Source organism: Odontesthes bonariensis, chromosome 7 (assembly GCF_027942865.1).
Source record: "Odontesthes bonariensis isolate fOdoBon6 chromosome 7, fOdoBon6.hap1, whole genome shotgun sequence".
In the NCBI taxonomy this organism is placed as follows: domain Eukaryota; kingdom Metazoa; phylum Chordata; class Actinopteri; order Atheriniformes; family Atherinopsidae; genus Odontesthes; species Odontesthes bonariensis.
Genome location: NC_134512.1, coordinates 38,496,683 through 38,516,832, shown reverse-complemented (window position 1 = coordinate 38,516,832; position 20,150 = coordinate 38,496,683). Strand labels below are relative to the sequence as shown.

At 46.7% G+C, this 20,150-nt stretch overlaps 1 protein-coding gene across 1 annotated transcript in view; it reads right to left on the bottom strand.

The window, feature by feature from the left end:
- The window catches only part of zfpm1 (zinc finger protein, FOG family member 1), a 152,219-nt gene that overhangs the window by 35,605 nt on the left and 96,464 nt on the right, over positions 1 to 20,150 (bottom strand). The window contains exon 4 of the mRNA XM_075470756.1: positions 1,554 to 1,681. Coding sequence (XP_075326871.1) covers positions 1,554 to 1,681 — 128 coding nt within the window. The remainder of the gene's footprint in view (positions 1 to 1,553; positions 1,682 to 20,150) is intronic.

The window sequence follows — 20,150 nt, the reverse complement described above, 5'->3', positions numbered from 1 at the left end:
CATGGCCGCCCCTGACACACACACGTGACGTTGCTTGAATTCATTGTCTCCTCGTGTTATCCGAGCATCCGACCGCTGACCTCTGACCCCTAACAGAGACCTGGCAGCCAGTCGGAGGCCCGTCTTCACCTCGCTGTCACAGATTTGTGGGATAAGGGGCTGCATGCATAATTCTCACAATCAAAACAACAACTCTGATCGATCGCTGCAGAGAGCTGGGAACCGTTCGGAGGCACCGCGGTCACGTGCGAGTTCAGCTGGTGCACGGGGAAACATCTCAGCGTGGAGCCTGAGCACGGAGCGACGCCACCGGGGCTGCAGGTGGTGAGAAAGCAGGCCGAGCTGCCCCCCTTCATCAGGTTCCAGCTAATAAAACCTCTGTTCACAACATGAGGAAACTCCAGGCAGGACAATGAGAACATGAATAAGCTCTGAAATGCCATAAATCAGCTTTTTTTTTCCATTTGAGAAGCCGTATCTTTGTATTCTATAAATCTAATAATGAGCCGATTAGTTTCAGCATTACCAAAGCTCGGGATATAAATGCAGAAGGGTCAGAGAGTCCGGAGGAAGTTGTATCTGGTGTCCAGAGCCGGCCCCAGAAATAAGCCAACTACGCGGTCGCTTAGGGCCCCCAAGCCACCAGGGGGCCCCAGAGAGCACCGAGACGTTGTGATAAAAAGTAAATACATGAAATTAAAACAACATTGAATAATTTAAACGAAATTGTATTACACCAGAAAAAAAAAAATACTAATACTCGGTTAATTTCTGCCTCCTGTTGGCTGCTGCCACCGTTGGGCAAAATTATTTAAGTATTGTATTTATTATTTAAGTATTTAATTTTGATTACAACTTTATTTTTCTGTAAGATAATGTGAATGTCATTTGTTTCTATTTTGGATTTTGAACATTTTGCACACCATTGCACATCTGAAAAAAATTAAACTATTTAACGTGTTTACTATAAATGCAGTCTCCAGCCTGCTGATGTTACTTTCAAATAGTTAAATTAATGAGCCATACTTACACATCACTCTTTATGTAGAAGCTAATTAAACCATATTTATTAGGTTGCTATCCCTTTAAGGTTAAAAACAAGAATGACACCTGTATAATGTAAGATGATTACAAATAATGCTAATGATTGTGGGTCCGTTAAACACATAACAGTGTAGCCTGTGGAATAATGAGGCATCTGGAGCTGAGGTGATGGTAGGGGGGCCCCAAATGAAATTCTGCTTAAGGCCCCATAAAGGCTTGGGCCGGCCCTGCTGGTGTCTCCTTCAGACCAGAGCGTATCTGTGTCCTCGCTCTGAGGACCGATGTGTGTTTCCCATGAGAACAGAAAGGAGAGGCGGCGCTCAAACAATAAGAAAGCTTCAGCTCTCCACCCGAAGGTAGACTTAGAAGAACTGCCTGCAGGCCGGAGCCCAGCTGGAGGATGAAATACCTTCCCTCCAGCTGGTTGGGTCCAGAGGAAATTGAGATCAGGGACGAAGAGCCCTCAATAACTCTCTAATCTCCGGGGAAAACAAAGCACGGTCTCTTACCTCTGCCTCCTGGTCATCTGCGCTGCCCTCTGATTGGAGGATTCCCGGGCAGGGGCCCCATGCGGTGTCAGGATGGACGGCCCTGACCGCCACCACGCTGCCGCCTTCATCGCTGAGCTCCAGGTCATCTGGAGGAGGGGAAGAAGAGGAGGGATTAAGATCAGGGAGGAAGGAATGAGTCCAGAGATAATGAGTCAAAGTGTTTAAAACACTGAGATCCATCACAGATATGAAGGCAGGTTTATCTGCACGGCACAATTCAACAACAGGGTGATTCAAAGTGCTTTACAGAGACATTAAAACAGTAGAACTAAAAAGCATGACTTAAATTTTAAACAAAAAAGAAAGAAATAAGAACAATAGATAAAATCAGGAGTTAAAATGTGAATAAGTTTTGAAACTCCAGCTTCAGATTTGGAGCTTTATTCAGCTGAAAATGGGTGTGTCTTAAACACACTGAGTGTTCCAGCTGATCTGAGGCTTTCTGGGAGTTTGTTCCAGACATGTGGAGCATAGAAGCTGAATGCAGCTCCTCCATGTCTGGTTCTGACTCTGGGAACTGATAGAAGACCGGATCCAGATGAGCTGAGGGGTCTGGAAGGTTCATACTGGGTCAGGAGGTCCCTGATGCATTCTGGTCCTGGACCATTCAGAGCTTTATAGAGCAGCATCAGAGCTTTAAAGTCTATCCTCTGATGGACAGGCAGCCGGTGTAAGATGCTGTTACAGTAATCAGGCTTACTAAAGATGGATGCAGGGTCTAGTTTTTCCAGGTCCTGCTGACACATCAGATCTTTTAACCTCGATATATTCTTAAGAAGATAGTGGGCTGACTTTGTTACTGCCTTAAAGGGATAGTTCACCTCTTTTGACATGAAGCTGTGTGACATCCCATATCAGCAACATCATTTCTGAACATCTTCTTACCCCCTGCTGCGTCCTGTGAGCAGAGTTCCAGCCTCGTTTTGGTGTTGATGAAGGTAGTCAGGCTAGTTGGCTGGGGTTTAAAAAATAAAGCGTTTTGCTTCTCAGAACAATATGCGTTCAACAGAGTAATACATTTGCATCACAAAATCGTTCTCCAGGAAAAAGTCAGAGCTCACAATCTCTTGGCCCTATTTTCTCTCCCTTCGTATCACTGCCTGCTGTGCAGACCGAGCAGCAAACACCGTAACAGGCGCGGCTGTCGGCAGGCGGTTTTGGTTTTTCCTGGAGAACCATTTTGTGATGCAAATGTATTACTCTGTTGAACGCATATTGTTTTGAGAAGCAAAAGGCTTTATTTTTTAAACCCCAGCCAACTAGCCGGACTACCTTCATCAACACCAAAACGAGGCTGGAACTCGGCTCACAGGACGCAGCAGGGGGTAAGAAGATGTTCAGAAATGATGCTGCTGATATGGGATGTCACACAGCTTCATGTCAAAAGAGGCGAACTGTCCCTTTAATGTGTTTTTCCAAGTTTAGGTCTGAGTCCATCACGGCACCCAGATTTCTGGCCTGGTTGGTAGAAGAATAACTGCTTAAGTTTTACAGCTGATGGAGGTGAGCTCAGCTAAAAGCCGAACCCTCGGAGCCGAAGCAGGGGGAGCTGGACCCCAGCTGAGCACTTTGTGTCCTGGCCGGTCGGAGCGAGAGGAAACTTCCTGTGTGCTTCCTCAGAGTGAACAGATAAGCGTAGAAGGATGGCGGTCTGAGCCTGCGGCGGCCCAGATAGAGCTGGAGAGCCGCCGGGCAGCGAGGACCCATCCATCCGTCTAAAGACGTGAGACAGCCTGAGTTTAGAGAAGTCTCTGCCCGTCTGAGGACAAATGAACCAGTTTCAGAGGGAATCTGGACGGGATCAACACCAGCTGCCTCAGTTACAGCCTCAGGGTCTGCTTCTGGAGGGGCTTTCTGCTCCTGCCCTGCTCCCCCCCGTCCCTCCTCAGCTCGCCCGTGGTTCAGGACACTGTTTCGGGGGGTCGGTCTGAAGTGGCGGGCCTGATAAGACTGTTTGTCTAACACTCTCCATGTCAAAACACTCATCTATCTTCTCTGTATCTGTCCCCACCAGAGAACAACGGACAGACGCTGATAAAATGGCTTTCCCACAGCCGGGTGGAGGCTGCGGGGGGGGGGCTGCGGTGGGGCAGGGGTTACGGAGGGGGCAGGAAGGAGTGCGGTGTGAGGGGAGAAAGCAAAAAGAAGACGTTAGTTTAATAAAGCAGGTCCTGGAAGCCAGAGGGCGGTTGGCTTTCTGTGGCAGCGTCGCACAGGAAGCGGTTTGTGGCGCTGCTCGGTAGGGATGGGAATCGAGAACCGGTTCTTGTTGAGAACCGGTTCCCAGTGTTTCAATTCCTTGGAATCGTTTGGCGATTTTTGCAAACGATTCCCTTATCGATTCCAGTGGGCGCGAATGACGTCACCACGCAGCGTTGCGTGGCGAGTCCAGCGCAGCCAGCAGCCAACAGTAAACATGGCGCCCAAGCGGTACAAACGCTCGAAAGTTTGGTTACACATCCCTAAAAAAGACGACAACAGGGCAACTTGCAAAGTGAATATTTCACCAAAGGGAGGAAATACTACCAACATGCAATAACTATGAATGAATGATTAACGTCGGTGAATCTGAACCCAGCAACGTTAGCAACGTTAGCATGTCCTCGGCTAACACTGCAGGTAACTAACTAACAAACACTGCCTATCATGTTAGCACCATTTGCCTGATTGTAAAACCTGCTGTTAGTAACGGTTAAGGTTAAATGAATGCCTTCTCAGGCATTACATTTAGATGAAATCATGAGAGACAGAGCCTGACTGGCTCAGAGCCAGAGGCTGGTGGTGCTACCCCCAGTTCACCTCTACCTCCAGCTTCTCCTTTCACCAGAGCAGGAAGAGTTCAATTACCCAGGCCAGGATAGACCAATGTAAGGGTTTGTTAGGGTTTATAAGGTCATGACTCGTGTTACTTCTAAACTAAACAAAGTTGATGCTAACACACAGGAAGCTGTTGGTGGCGCTGCTCGGTGTCATGACAAACACACAGGAAGCGGTTTGTGGCGCTGCTCGGTGTCATGACAAAAACACAGGAAGCAGTTTGTGGCGCTGCTCGGTGTCATGACAAAAACACAGGAAGCGGTTTGTGGCGCTGCTCGGTGTCACGACAAACACAGGAAGCGGTTTGTGGCGCTGCTCGGTGTCACGACAAACACAGGAAGCAGTTTGTGGCGCTGCTCGGTGTCACGACAAACACAGGAAGCGGTTTGTGGCGCTGCTCGGTGTCACGACAAACACAGGAAGCGGTTTGTGGCGCTGCTCGGTGTCACGACAAACACAGGAAGCGGTTTGTGGCGCCGCTCGGTGTCACGACAAACACAGGAAGCGGTTTGTGGCGCCGCTCGGTGTCACGACAAACACAGGAAGCGGTTTGTGGCGCCGCTCGGTGTCACGACAAACACAGGAAGCGGTTTGTGGCGCTGCTCGGTGTCACGACAAACACAGGAAGCGGTTTGTGGCGCTGCTCGGTGTCACGACAAACACAGGAAGCGGTTTGTGGCGCTGCTCGGTGTCACGACAAACACAGGAAGCAGTTTGTGGCGCTGCTCGGTGTCATGACAAACACAGGAAGCGGTTTGTGGCGCTCGTGCCACAGCCCTCACCTTTATGGGGCTGATAGCGTCCGTTTTATCAGGCCCGGCCTGTGCACACTTGGCTGTGTGTGCTTTATTAAGAGCAGCCGTGGTAAACACAGCGGCGCTGAAAACCAAAACCGATGCCAGGCAGACGCAACACGAGCTCACCCGGGTCGAGTTGGGCTGAATCTTTTATCGCGTGACTCGTGTTCTGTGTTAGTGAGAATGCGTCAGCCGATGACGCAGATATCCAGCGTGATAGCTGATGAATGTTCCAGTCTGAGCCGCTGGCTGCAGGGGCCGAAGTCCAGCGTCTGTCCGGCTCTATCCGATCTGCTATCACCCGCCGGGGCCTCCGTGTGGCCACGCTGACCCGGCTTATCTCAGCACTCCATCAATGTCCAGGCTGCCTCCCCGCTATTGGCCGAGCCCCTGCACATGGGATGCTTATCAGCCTGACCAGCTCCATTGACCGCCATTGTGAAACGGCATGAGGCTTTGACCTCGGTGAGCCAACATAGATATTAACTTATAAACAAGGCTGACACAAGCATTAGCCTGTTATCCTCTTCCCTGGGTGACCTGCACATCCGCAGCCTTTCATGTGAAGGCTCTGCGGGTGTGGAAGGGTGAAAGCTCTAAAGAGTTTTAAGCTCTAAAGAGTCTGAACCTCTAAAGAGTCCGAAGCTCTAAAGAGTCCGAAGCTCTAAAGAGTCCGAAGCTCTAAAAAGTCTGAAGCTCTAAAGAGTCCGAAGCTCTAAAGAGTCCGAAGCTTTAAAGAGTCTGAAGCTCTAAAAAGTCCGAAGCTCTAAAAAGTCCGAAGCTCTAAAGAGTCCGAAGCTCTAAAGAGTTTTAAGCTCTAAAGAGTCCGAAGCTCTAAAGAGTTTTAAGCTCTAAAGCGTCCGAAGCTCTAAAGAGTCCGAAGCTCTAAAGAGTCAGAAACTCTAAAAAGTCAGAAACTCTAAAAAGTCCGAAGCTCTAAAAAGTCCGAAGCTCTAAAGAGTCCGAAGCTCTAAAAAGTCCGAAGCTCTAAAGAGTCCGAAGCTCTAAAGAGTTTTAAGCTCTAAAGAGTCTGAAGCTGTTCATCAGAGGGACGCAAACATTAAAAAAAATTAAAATACGTCCACCTACCACCTGATGTCTGTCAACCAAACTGTCCCCAAGGGACATTAAAGTGTTCTTCTGCACTCTTTTGCATTGAATAGGTTTGCAGATAACTTTTTTCTTTCATTGATCTCAGAACACTGCAGAAATCGTACCCAGTGGCGGGTATGATGTGTGGTAAAACTCTTCTTTTTTTTACTGTCACAGATGGTGTAATTTTCTCTCATTTTTTTTATATGCACAGAACTAGAAAAATATTCTACTAAACTGAAAATTAATACAGAGACACCTGGATGTTCAGGGGGGGGGCATTTAGAAATGTGCTGAACCTCTGGAGCCTCCACAGTTCAGCTGGGCCAGATTTTAAAACCGAGACCTTAAGCTGGGCCGGACATTTTCAGCGGTCAGTAAGGAGGAGGTACTAACCAACACAAATATAATGAAATAACATGTGATGTTTATTCATCATTTCCCCTCTTTGTATTTTGGTAAAACACAATTCAAAACTTTTAAATGAACTGAGGTCGTCGCAGTACTCTGACTCCTGGAATAACCCGGGCATTAAAACAAAAAGTGCACATCCATGGTGATGAAATAAACACATCTGACATAAGAACATCAAAAAGTGCATCAGAAACTTCTCTAAATAAACAGAACTGAGGTAACAGCAAAGCTACTTTTCACTTTAAAATACTAAAAATAATATTTTGGTCACAAAATGTCGTCTCCCTTTAGAAATAAAATCAAAGTCGGGTGTTTTTCCAGGTGGTTCCAGGACATTATGCTCCTGAAGTACCGCAGCAGAGTCGCTGCAAAGTAAACACAGGTTTGGCGTTTGGAGTTGGCGGTAAAATAAAACGGGATCTGTCCGTTAAAACGCCGGTTTTCATCCTTTGAGGGCTGAGAGAGACGAACTGGAGTTGAGCTGCCAACATGTGCGCGTTGCTAGGCTACGTGGAGTGTTGCATTCACTTTCTGATCTACTGTAGAAACTTCTGAGCAGGAACAAAATGGGTAAAAGAGGTTCAAACCATTTCTTCCCCTCATCATCAGGGGAAATGTGAGATCTCTGGTGGATAAAATGGACGAGATTGGAGCCCTCATTCAAAGCCCAGAATCTTCACTTTTCAATAAAAGCCGGACGGCTGACCTGAGAGCCGACCTGTAGATGAAGTTCAGGAGCTCTGATGGACGCTCTCACTCACTCGGCTGCGTTTCTTTTATCGGCAGCAAATAAAACTCCCCAGCAGTCAGCTGATTGAACTCCAAAATGAAGTTTTTTTTGCAGGTGAATGTCAGTTATCTCTGCATTTATTTGTCTTCAGCGCGGACGAGGAGGCGGCGGCCCTGTCCCTTGTTCTGTTTTCACCCCCTTCGTCCTGAACAGAAACTGTTTTTTTCCCTCCTCACTTTATCTTCCTTTGCATATTTGTGAATTTGCATGTTTGCTTCTTGCTCTTTTCTGCTGGTGTATGTATTTTGCAGATAAAAGTTCAGCAGTGCAGTTAAGAGAAATTAGTTGGGTAAACAGTGGTAAATGTCAATGATAAAGTTCTGTTGAAGCTCATCTGATTAGCGGGGCTGCGCAGGTGTCTTATCTCGCCTGTGCAACAGAGGGTAAAATGGAAATGATTGCGTGGTCCTGAGCAGCAGATGCCTATCCCAGAACCGTCTGTGTGCCGCTGAGCCCAGCCCGCCGGACTCCAGGGACCCAGGGGTGCTGCAGGCAAGATGAGACGCAGGAAAGGAGGCGCAGGAAAGGAGGCGCTTGTTGTTAGATGGAGTCTCCTTTTATCAGGCGGCATTAAAATGACAGGAGTGGTCATTAATGGGAAAGGCTGGGCAGGAGGCATGAAAGCAGGTTTCAGAGCAGAGTAACTCGTCAGAGGCAGCAAACGGAGTCGGATTTTTCATTTCATTCTGACTACTGCAACGGTCTTCTGACTGGACTCCCCCAAAAGAGTCTGAAACAGCTGCAGCCCGAGTTTTAACCAGAACTAAGAGATCACATCACATCACCTCAGTTCTCAGGTCTTTGGCTCCCGGTCGGATACAGAATAGATTTTAAAGTTCTGCTGCTCGTCTACAAATCACGGAACGGTTTAGGTCCAGAATACATGAATGACATGCTGCACTGGAAAAAATCAAAGTCTTACCAAGTATATTTGTCTCATTTCTAGTCCAAATATCTGATTACACTTAATATCAGACACAACTGCCTAACAAGCACCATTTCAGCCAGATATAGGGACTTGTTTTAAGACAATACATCTGGAATATCTTGTTAAGTGAAAAAGTCTTAAAAACAAATGGTTTTGAGTCGGATTTCATATGAAACAAGCTTTTTTTTTTTTTACAATTGAAGAGGTTTTTAAGCTAATTTCAAGATCACTTTTATCTCAAAAGTCCTAAATATCACATCTTATTTCAAGAAATCTTGACAATTTTCACTAGTTCCATTGGCAGATTTTTTTTTGCTCATTTCAAGCAAAAACGTCTTTTATTTGTTGTTTCTTTACTTATTTTTGGAGGGGCATTTTTTCCAGTTTGGTAGAGTATAAACCCAGCAGAGCTCTGAGATCTGCTGACTCAGGTCAGATAGTGGAGCCCAGAGTTCAAACTGGACCCGGTGAAGCAGCTTTTAGCTGTTATGCTGCACACAACTGGAACAAACTACCAGCAGAACTGAAATCAGACCCAACTGGGAGCACTTTTACATCCAGATTACAAACATTTCTCTTTCCTTGTGCTTATGGTTGAGTTTATATTTTCTTTTTTCCCTCTTCTTTGATTGTTTTTAACTGTGTTTTCATTTTATTTTGTCTTTATTTAGGATCGTTACATGTCAATCATATTATTATTACAGGTTACATCCCTTTAGAGTCTGATCCTTTTAGAATCAGAATCAGAAAAGGTTTTATTGCTTAAAGTTATTTTTACATCACGAGGAATTTGGCCTGGTCTGTTTGGTGCCTTAAAACAAAAAATATAATGATGATAAAATAAAGTAATAAATGTAAAAAATTTAAAAAAATATGTACAAAGTATTTGTATTTATTATTTGTTATTATTATTTACTTTTTGTTTTATAATTAGAACAGAACATGAGCTGATATATAAAAATAAAACCACAAAGGAAAAAACAAACAAACACTAAAACATACAAGCAAGATGTTAACATGCTTCTTTCAAATTTCTTCCAAATTTCCAGTCCTGGAGCCTCACAGAGAAAGTAATTCTCTCCATTCGATAGAGTTCATATACAACATCATCCCATTCCCTAATAGATGGGGTATCTGGTTTAATTGCTTTCCCAGCAGCTGCACTCAGCATTCCAAACACTTTCTTCGTAGTAATGTTTGTGTTTGTTGCAATTTGTGTGTTTTAATTTTTATTCTATTTCTTTTTTCCTCTTTAAATTAAATGCCTTGTCTTTATGTAAAGCCCATTGAGCTGCCTGTGGTATAAATAAAGACGCCTCGGCCTCTAAGCGTGCTGGAGGCGGCGCGCTCTGCGGATCCTTCCGTCAGCAGGACCTCGGTGGGTGTTTCCCACCAGAGGAGCAGCAGAACGGGGCTGATGTGTCACTCAGCAGAGGCTAAACCCCGCCTATTAGCTCAGGGCCGGAGCAGCGCCCAGATAAAGATTTCCTGTTGTGCGGTGTCAAAAAATCAATAGCTCCGCCGTGATGTGCTCATTTGATATCAACAATAGTCTTCTTTTAAAAGTCAATTAGGCCGGGTGTTTGGTTCCGCCTTCTCCTTCTCTCAGCCAATCAGGGAGGCTGCTCGGGTTGCTGGGTGACCAGTTAACTCCAGTTAAAGTTAACCAGCGGCTGTGATCACATGAGATGAGCGGCTCGTCCCGTCTAACTCAGTGATGCTCACTATTGTTTTCACCAGAGCCACATTGGCTGCAAAATCAAGGGAAGAGCCACTTTTACCACAACATGCTAAAGTCCCCTTTTGCAAATATGCATTTCTACATATAAAAAAGTAGTGATGCTCCGATCGATCGGCTGCCGATCATGATCGGCCGATAATGCCCAAAAATAGCCTGATCGGCGATCGGAAAAATATGCCGATCAAAAAACCGATCACGTGACGTAAATTAGGCTACTGGCGACCACTTTCTAATGTGGTACGGGACGTGTGTACAGAACCGAACAGGCTAAACCTCTACAGTGCGTCTCGACAACATGACCTCTCCTGTCTGGAATTTCTTCAAAGTGTGTCAGAAAGATGTGAAACTTACTGCGGTCACGCCATCTGCGCTGCGGAGAGGCACGCTCGCGCTAGCTACACTTGAAAATCGAGTGCCCGTTCACATCGCGTCGTACGGTAAAACGTGTGCGCGGTTTCATGGTGCATTCAAGTGCACCCCGTAAACTCAGAAATCTATATCGAAGTTGATTTTTCATTTGTTGGAATACATACACCTGTCGTTACTTGGTTGTTTTTTTACTACATTCTTTTTAATGATTAAAACAAAATGATAGAACAAAATTATTGAAGCATATTCAGAATCAAACTCATTTCTGCATAGTCAGATTTGAAAACTTCATTTAGAACCAAATCAAAATGTTCTCTGCCGACTACACCAGATTCATGTTCAACATGTCCCCAGCTACCTCTGGCGGTTTAATTTCTATAAATGGTGCGCTCTCTGCTAGATGAAAGGCATGGAAATGTTCGATTCCTTCCGTGATCGGCAATCGGCAGATCATGATTTTGGTGATCGGTCCAGAAAATGCTGATCGGAGCATCGCTATAAAAAAGAAACAACACAGCCAATACATTTTTAATTAAGAACACATTTACCTTAATACTGGGATGAGCGGAAGCTGGCGTGCACGTCCTCGACTTTCTTCATGTTGTATTTGTAGTTTGTTGTTGTAATCATAGTGAGACATTCAGGATGAGCATGGTTTCTGTGCTGGTTTTTGCCCTTTTTTAATTAAAAACCGATCCATTGTGCCTGCATCTGGCGCCGGCTAAAGGAGCTAGTGTGCGCTGTGGTTTAAGCGGGCTGCGTTGCCAGGTTTAACAGTTCCCCCTTTAGGAAACACCATTAAGCCTTAATTAATACTTAATAAAGATACTTAATATTACAAAAACGCAAACTTAATAAAAAAATACTTAATACTGTGCAGTATTTGCTGTGTGTTATTTGAAAAAATGTATTGTTATTGTTGCCATATTGTTATAAGATACTGTGGGAGTGCGAGCCGCACAGTGAGTATCTCTGATCTGGAGGGAGATGAAAATGTTTGTTTCATCTCTTTTTCCTGGTTTTATTCTCCTGAATCGGCTGGTTCGGTTCAGGGTAACCGTTGACAACGCTCCGACGGGTCTGAGGCAGAAGCATCTCTGAGTGAAACTTCAGCCCAAACTTGTGGGCAGTTTCCACTTAATAAGAAAGCATTAATAACGTGTGGTATCAGCGCAGATAACAGCCCACCTGCAGGTTTAATTACGGCTCCTTTCAAGCTGTGTACACCTGGAGACGCGTCGGCGGCTAATCTGCCCGACTGAGCGCGGGGACACTGCGAGGCTGCGTGTCGGGCGGACATCTTGGATCTCTGTGTTAACAGAGGAAATCTGCGGTCAGACTTCTCATCGCCGTCGTCGTGTTTTTCAGTGTTTTAAGTTTTTATCTCTCTGAAACATGAAAGATGGGCTCATCAGTCGGCCGTGACACAGCGTTGAATTCGCTGACCTTTGCAGGCTCGAGTGTGTCCAACCGATAACTTCAAGGCGTCCGTAAACTTTCCAGCGTTCACAAACCAATCGGCGGTGATCTTTTACGTTGGAGGGGACGCGCGGTTCGAGCCTCGGGCGCTTGGCCGAGTGTTCCCGCGTTATCGTCTCCCATCTGTGGACGTTTCCTGTGATGTTCCTAACACCGGTGGAGCCGGTCCTGTCCTTTATGGTCCTTCCTCTGTGTGCGCAGCAGCAGCAAACAGAGGCCGGAGCCGGCGGACCGTAATAACTTTGCACTTTGATTTGTTTCCGTCCGCGTTAATTAAACTGTCAGGACGACACAGAAAGCTGCTCTGATCCATGAATCCTGTGGCAACCTGATCTGAAACCCTCCTGGTTGGTGCCACCTCCAGCTCAGCTCCACACACGTGCACACACGTGCACACTCATCGGTTAATTGCGTTACTCATTTCATTAATGACGAGATGATTGTTTTATTGTGTTGGCTCATCAAAGGGGCCTGGACGCCCCAGTGGCTGCTGAAGCGCCTGCATTGATAAGCCTTTGTGTGCAGGTGTGTGTGTGTGCGTGCACGTGTGTGTGCACGTGTGGACACTGAGGTTCTGGTTGATATTGATAACGAGCCCGTCCAGCCTTCTGTGTTGGGCCTGGGTCATCGTGTGTGTTCGCTCTGCACCTACAGTGTGTAACAGTGATGGGGGGGGGCAGCAGCCTGCCTGTGCAGGCGTATTGATAAGCAGCTGGGGGGGTTATTATGGAGGTCTGTGGTTGGCAGCCGGGGTAATTAACAGGGATTAGGATTGTCGGAGGCCTGGTGTTACCTCGGTGGACGCGGCTAACCTGTTGGGATTAGCCAGTCGCTCTCATTAGAGGAGGTGCACAGATAGCTCCCCCCCCCCGCCGCCGCCAACATGAGAGAACAGAGATGCTCTGTAGCTTCCACTCACATTCACGTTCTTTTTGGCTTCATGGGAGGATCAGCCGGGCTCACTTTTCTTTGGTAATGACAGAAAACCAGCTGATGGTGTCGCTCATACAGCTGAGCAGGTACGATGTTCAGAGCTCCTAAAGTTTCCTCAGGAGGTCACATGCTGAATGGCAAACAGCTGTCTGCAGCTGGCTGCACAACAAGAAGCTAAGCTAGCTGTCTGCGGTCATTGACTTCCTGTCACCACGTAAAAACCAGGTGTCCTGGTGTCACCTGTGATTTGGATATAAATCAGCTTTTATGCAGCATCTGTTGTTAACCAGCTGTGTGATCCTCCTCCTTTCCTGTTACCGCTCTGTCTGCGGCCTCTGTCTGCGGCCTCTGTCTGCGGCCTCTGTCTGCGGTCTCTGTCTGCGGTCTCTGTCTGCGGTCTCTGTCTGCGGCCTCTGTCTGCGGTCTTTGTCTGCTGCCTCTATCTGCGGTCTTTGTCTGCAGCCTCTGTCTGCGGTCTCTGTCTGCAGTCTCTGTCTGCAGTCTCTGTCTGCGGTCTCTGTCTGCCCGGATAGTCTTAAAGCTGAGCAGAGAGCTGTTACAGCTGTTCCTGCTGCCGCCGCCACCACATCACAGCGTGTCATGGCCGCGTGCGGCTGGTCAACTCTTCGGTTAATTAATTCGTGAACTGTCTCCTTCCTACGGGCCAGAACCGGGCTGTATACATCTAATATGCGCTTTACAAAAATAAAGCGTCTTGCTTCTCAAAACAATATGCGTTCAACAGAGTAATACATTTGCATCACAAAATGGTTTTCCAGGAAAAAGTCCGACCTCACAATCTCTTGGCCCTATTTTCTCTCCCTTCGTATCACTGCCTGCTGCCGCCTGCCGACAGCCGCGCCTGTTACGGTGTTTGCTGCTCGGCCTGCACAGCAGGCAGTGATACGAAGGGAGAGAAAATAGGGCCAAGAGATTGTGAGGTCTGACTTTTTCCTGGAGAACCATTTTGTGATGCAAATGTATTACTCTGTTGAACGCATATTGTTCTGAGAAGCAAGACGCTTTATTTTTTAAACCCCAGCCAACTAGCCGGACTACCTTCATCAACACCAAAACGAGGCTGGAACTCTGCTCACAGGACGCAGCAGGGGGTAAGAAGATGTTCATACATGATGTTGCTGATATGGGATGTTACACAGCTTCATGTCAAAAGAGGCGAACTGTCCCTTTAACAGCTGAACATTTTACCTAAAGAATTCACCAACTTTTATTTTTTATAATTTATATAAATAAATAAACTAAAAAATATTAAATTGTGTTAATCTGAAACTATGATTTAGTCCTGAGTTTAAGCTCCTCTGTCTTTTATTCTTTCATTTCCATCACTGTGTTGTTGCTGTTGACAGATCAGCTCTGTGGAGACGCTCACGGTCCATGTTTTTTGGTTTCCACCATAAATCCGAACTCATGGGGTCCGTGGCGTAGTGGGCTGAGCAGGCGCCCCATGTACAGAGGCTATAGTCCTCGCTGCAGCTGGTTCGAGTCCCACATCGGACGGCCCTGTGCTGCGTGTTGTTCCCCCTCTCTCGGCCCCCTGCTTCCTGTCTCTCTGAACTTTCCATTAAAGGCACAAAAGCCCCAAAAAATTAAATAATAATAAATCTGAACTCATGAAAACAGCTTTGTTATTCTGATCGATTCAGATTTTTAAGTCTCACACTAGATCTAACATCCATCTTTCGCTGAGCTCATGTAGAAATGGTGGAAACAGCTGGATCTCTGGTCTGAGCCCCAGGATAGATCTCCTAAACCAGAGTGGATCCAATGAACTCAAATGTGGCAGATCTCTGTGTTTGGTGTTTAAATAAAGTTCTCTTTGAAGAATAGAAACCAGTTATTTCAGTGCTATTGTTGTTAACTTGGGCCTTGGATCTTTGTGTGCTTTATTAACCCTTTGTGTGGTCTTAACATTGTGTTTACTCCCTTTTGTCCTACCAAAGCCCCAAAATAAAGCAACTTAATTGAATTTTAAATCCCAAATCTATTTTGTATGATGAAACCACCTGTTATGTAACTATTCAACTCAATTCAATACATTTTTTATCATGTATTTTTTGTTACACAATACAAAAAGACAATCACCAGTTTTCAGGATTACACTTTTTTTTTGTTTTTGGTCAGTTGGACCAACAGTTTTCTTGTTTTCTCAGTTTTCTTTTACATAATAAAGGTTTATTATTGCTATTATATAAATGTGACGTAATTACTTCTGAATTAATTATATTGAAAGGGAAAAAAACAGTGAACTTTTTTCTGGTGTTTAAATGTTTTTAAAATTCACGGGTCAAAAATGACCCATAAGACAATCTTTGTACCCTAGTGGTGTACAGCCCACATGGAAACATAAACAAAAATAAAGTCTGACTTTTTCTAATGATGGGGTCCCTTTAGGAAAAGTCATAAAGTTGGAAAAATATAGTTTAAAGTATTTTTTCTACAGCTAAACATGGTAGCGGGTCACTTTGACCTGCAAGACAACAGGAGGGTTAAGGTGGATCTGGCCGGACGGGGCGCCATCTGGTTCAGGTGAGTTTATACACACCTGGTTTGGGATCCGGTTCAAAGACTAAAGGTGATACTGAGAACAGATCGGCCCAGAAAGGAAGCCCTGATCAGAGTCACGCCTCAAGGAGGAAGCGGACATCTTGGAAGTAATTCACATGTGAAACTCTGAGTCAGAGAGAACCAGCGAGTACAAGGGTGTGCACGTGTGTGCACGTGTCGGAGGGCACGTACTTCATGAGAAAAGCCTTATTCATACTCCCACCTCTATCTCTCGCAGCCTCGTCTGCTGCAGTCTGTCACAAATTGAAAGTGGAGACCTTCCAGAAACTATCCCCGATAATCACACATAAATTAATTAGAAAATGTTTCTTGACATTCTCCACGCGCAGATGGGGAGAGGGGAAAAAAGACTGAGGCAAAGCCACCAAATTAATTGTACGGTTTGTGACTCCGATAATTAATTCAATCATTAATTCATGTCTGCTTTAACAACTCCTTCTGGCTGCCGAGAAAAAGGACGTTTCAATCAGGCTGGTATCGGCGGCTCGGGCCGCGGAAAAGTTGGAGAGACTTGCTTTACAAACTCTGGGTCATTTAGAGGTTCACCAATCAGAGGAGAGCAAGAAACAAACAGAGGAGGGGGGGTGGTCTGTGTCAGATGTGTTTAACGGGAACATCTGATACACCGATGCTTTCATTTCTGTTCTGACCTGCAACCCTGCTGCTGGGATTCAGAAAGAAAACAACAGGACAGATGTTCAAACTGTGTGTAAAGGCAATAAAACGCATCATTAAACGCCTCTGTGAGCCCGGCCCCGCAAACCTCTGCTCATCAAAGAGCTCCCAGGTGCAAAATAATTGCTTTTTTATTTTTAAATAACTAACAGTCAGTTTCAACGGAATGAAACTTTTTGGTTTAAGAAAATGAAGAAATCAACCGTCGCTGCGTTGTTCTTCTTCTTTTTTACTGTCGGAGACATAAAACTCCCCCCCCCCCTCGTGACTTGGAAAAACAAGCGATTGTTGTCTAATAAAGGAAGGAAACTGGTGAGTGAGAGATACTGTGGAGGACACGGAGAGAAAGAGGCAGAGCGCGATAAGAAAGAGATAAAGTGAGGATGGGGAAAATGAGCAGAGGCTGTTTTTCCCCACCGATCAGGACGCTTCAGCCTCACACGGGCAGAAAAAAAACAGGAAAAAGCTTCCAATATATGAACATCTACCCTCAGTAAAACGCTTAAAATGAGCTCAGTTTGCTGCTCTGCAGCGTTCAGGTGTGAGTTAACACGATGCCAAGGAGGAAAGACATCAGCAGCTGTTGCTGCCCATCAACCTGGGAAGGGTTATAAGGCCGTTTCCAAACTATCTGGAGTCCATCGTTCCACAGAGAGAAAGATTATTCACAGGTGGAAAACATTCAGGACAGCTGTCAATCTGCCCAGGAGTGGACGTCCCAGCAAGGTCACCCCAAGGTCAGAAACCCAAGAGCTACATCTCAGACTGCAGGCCTCAGTTAGCATGTTAAAGGTTAAAGGTCACCCCAAGGTCAGAAACCCAAGAGCTACATCTCAGACTCTGCAGGCCTCAGTCAGCATGTTAAAGGTCACCCCAAGGTCAGAAACCCAAGAGCTACATCTCAGACTCTGCGGGGCTCAGTTAGCATGTTAAAGGTTAAAGGTCACCCCAAGGTCAGAAACCCAAGAGCTACATCTCAGACTCTGCAGGCCTCAGTCAGCATGTTAAAGGTTAAAGGTCACCCCGAGGTCAGAAACCCAAGAGCTACATCTCAGACTCTGCAGGCCTCAGTCAGCATGTTAAAGGTTAAAGGTCACCCCAAGGTCAGAAACCCAAGAGCTACATCTCAGACTCTGCGGGCCTCAGTCAGCATGTTAAAGGTCACCCCAAGGGCAGAAACCCAAGAGCTACATCTCAGACTCTGCAGGCCTCAGTTAGCATGTTAAAGGTTAAAGGTCAGCCCAAGGGCAGAAACCCAAGAGCTACATCTAAGACTCTGCAGGCCTCAGTTAGCATGTTAAAGGTTAAAGGTCACCCCGAGGTCAGAAACCCAAGAGCTACATCTCAGACTCTGCAGGCCTCAGTTAGCATGTTAAAGGTTAAAGGTCACCCCAAGGGCAGAAACCCAAGAGCTACATCTCAGACTCTGCAGGCCTCAGTTAGCATGTTAAAGGTTAAAGGTCAGCCCAAGGTCAGAAACCCAAGAGCTACAAGCTGCTGGATCAGGGGTTCACTTAGTTTCTGACACACTGCTTCTGTGTTTTGTCTCAGTTTGTGTTCCATAAATAATGACTCAGTTTGATATGTGTTGTTGTTACTCTGAGGTTGGACCTAAACCCACAGGATTGAAAGAATTGTTGGGAATAATTATCAACAAATACTGGCTCAATGACCATGAATACGACACCTTCTCACAGGTGAGAGCATTAACAGCCATTACCGCCTTAACTGCAGTGAAACTCCAGCTGCTTTGTTACATTAGAGCAGCTTTCAGCTGACAGATAGCGGATCATATGCTCGAGAGGAAGGACGATGCAGGACGTGAAGCGGTGGCTGCAGGAGAGGCCGGGCATCTGATAGGCTGGTAATCAAGCGTGGCAGCGTGCTGTCCAGCCACCAGCAGCCGGCCTGCCACCGACTCGCACACAGAGCTGCTGGGCTGATAGCAGCCGGACAGCACTGAGAAATGTTCCTTTAGATTAGGGCTTCACGCCTATCAATCATCAGGGATGGAGACAGGCTGGAGAGGGGAGATGGGAGAGGAGAGAGTGTGAGTGTGACAGTCACAATATGTTGTGCAGATCAAGAGTGGAGACGAGGCCGTTGAGCTTCTACACAAGTTACAACTTTTCCCTGCAGCTTGAATTCTGACTGATTACCCTAAAAATAAAAAGCAGACTGCTGTGGGTTTTACAGAAACGACACTTTCTGTTGGAGCTGAAACTGAAATGTTCTTATTCAGACATCGACATCAGGCTGCAGCTGTTAGTAACTTCCATAAACTTAACTCTGAGGGTTAGGGTACGTCTGCAGGGTTAGGGAACGTCTGCAGGGTTAGGGAACGTCTGCAGGGTTAGAGTTAGGGAACGTCTGCAGGGTTAGGGTATGTCTGCAGGGTTAGGGTACGTCTGCAGGGTTAGGGAACGTCTGCAGGGTTAGGGAAGGTCTGCAGGGTTAGGGAACGTCTGCAGGGTTAGGGAAGGTCTGCAGGGTTAGGGAACGTCTGCAGGGTTATGGTACGTCTGCAGGGTTAGGGTACGTCTGCAGGGTTAGGGAACGTCTGCAGGGTTAGGGTACGTCTGCAGGGTTAGGGTACGTCTGCAGGGTTAGGGAACGTCTGCAGGGTTAGGGAAGGTCTGCAGGGTTAGGGAACGTCTGCAGGGTTATGGTACGTCTGCAGGGTTAGAGTTAGGGTACGTCTGCAGGGTTAGAGTTAGGGTACGTCTGCAGGGTTAGAGTAAGGGTACGTCTGCAGGGTTAGGGTAAGGGTACGTCTGCAGGGTTAGAGTTAGGGTACGTCTGCAGGGTTAGAGTTAGGGTACGTCTGCAGGGTTAGGGTAAGGGTACGTCTGCAGGGTTAGGGTACGTCTGCAGGGTTAGAGTTAGGGTACGTCTGCAGGGTTAGAGTAAGGGTACGTCTGCAGGGTTAGAGTTAGGGTACGTCTGCAGGGTTAGAGTTGGGGTACGTCTGCAGGGTTAGGGTAAGGGTACCTCTGCAGGGTTAGAGTTAGGGTAAGTCTGCATGGTTAGAGTTAGGGTACGTCTGCAGGGTTAGAGTTAGGGTACGTCTGCAGGGTTAGGGTAAGGGTACGTCTGCAGGGTTAGGGTAAGGGTACGTCTGCAGGGTTAGGGTAAGGGTACGTCTGCAGGGTTAGGGTAAGGGTACGTCTGCAGGGTTAGGGTAAGGGTACGTCTGCAGGGTTAGGGTAAGGGTACGTCTGCAGGGTTAGAGTTAGGGTACGTCTGCAGGGTTAGAGTTAGGGTACGTCTGCAGGGTTAGAGTACGTCTGCAGGGTTAGAGTAAGGGTACGTCTGCAGGGTTAGGGTAAGGGTACGTCTGCAGGGTTAGGGTAAAGGTACGTCTGCAGGGTTAGAGTTAGGGTACGTCTGTAGGGTTAGAGTTAGGGTACGTCTGCAGGGTTAGGGTAAGGGTACGTCTGCAGGGTTAGAGTTAGGGTACGTCTGCAGGGTTAGGGTAAGGGTACGTCTGCAGGGTTAGAGTTAGGGTACGTCTGCAGGATTAGGGTAAGGGTACGTCTGCAGGGTTAAGGCTAGGGTTAGGGTACGTCTGCAGGGTTAGGGTACGTCTGCAGGGTTAAGGCTAGGGTTAGGGTACGTCTGCAGGGTTAGAGTACGTCTGCAGGGTTAGAGTACGTCTGCAGGGTTAGGGTAAGTCTGCAGGGTTAGAGTTAGGGTACGTCTGCAGGGTTAGGGTAAGGGTACGTCTGCAGGGTTAGAGTTAGGGTACGTCTGCAGGGTTAGGGTAAGGGTACGTCTGCAGGGTTAGAGTTAGGGTACGTCTGCAGGGTTAGAGTTAGGGTACGTCTGCAGGATTAGGGTAAGGGTGTGTCTGCAGGGTTAGAGTTAGGGTATGTCTGCAGGGTTAGGGTAAGGGTACGTCTGCAGGGTTAGAGTTAGGGTACGTCTGCAGGAT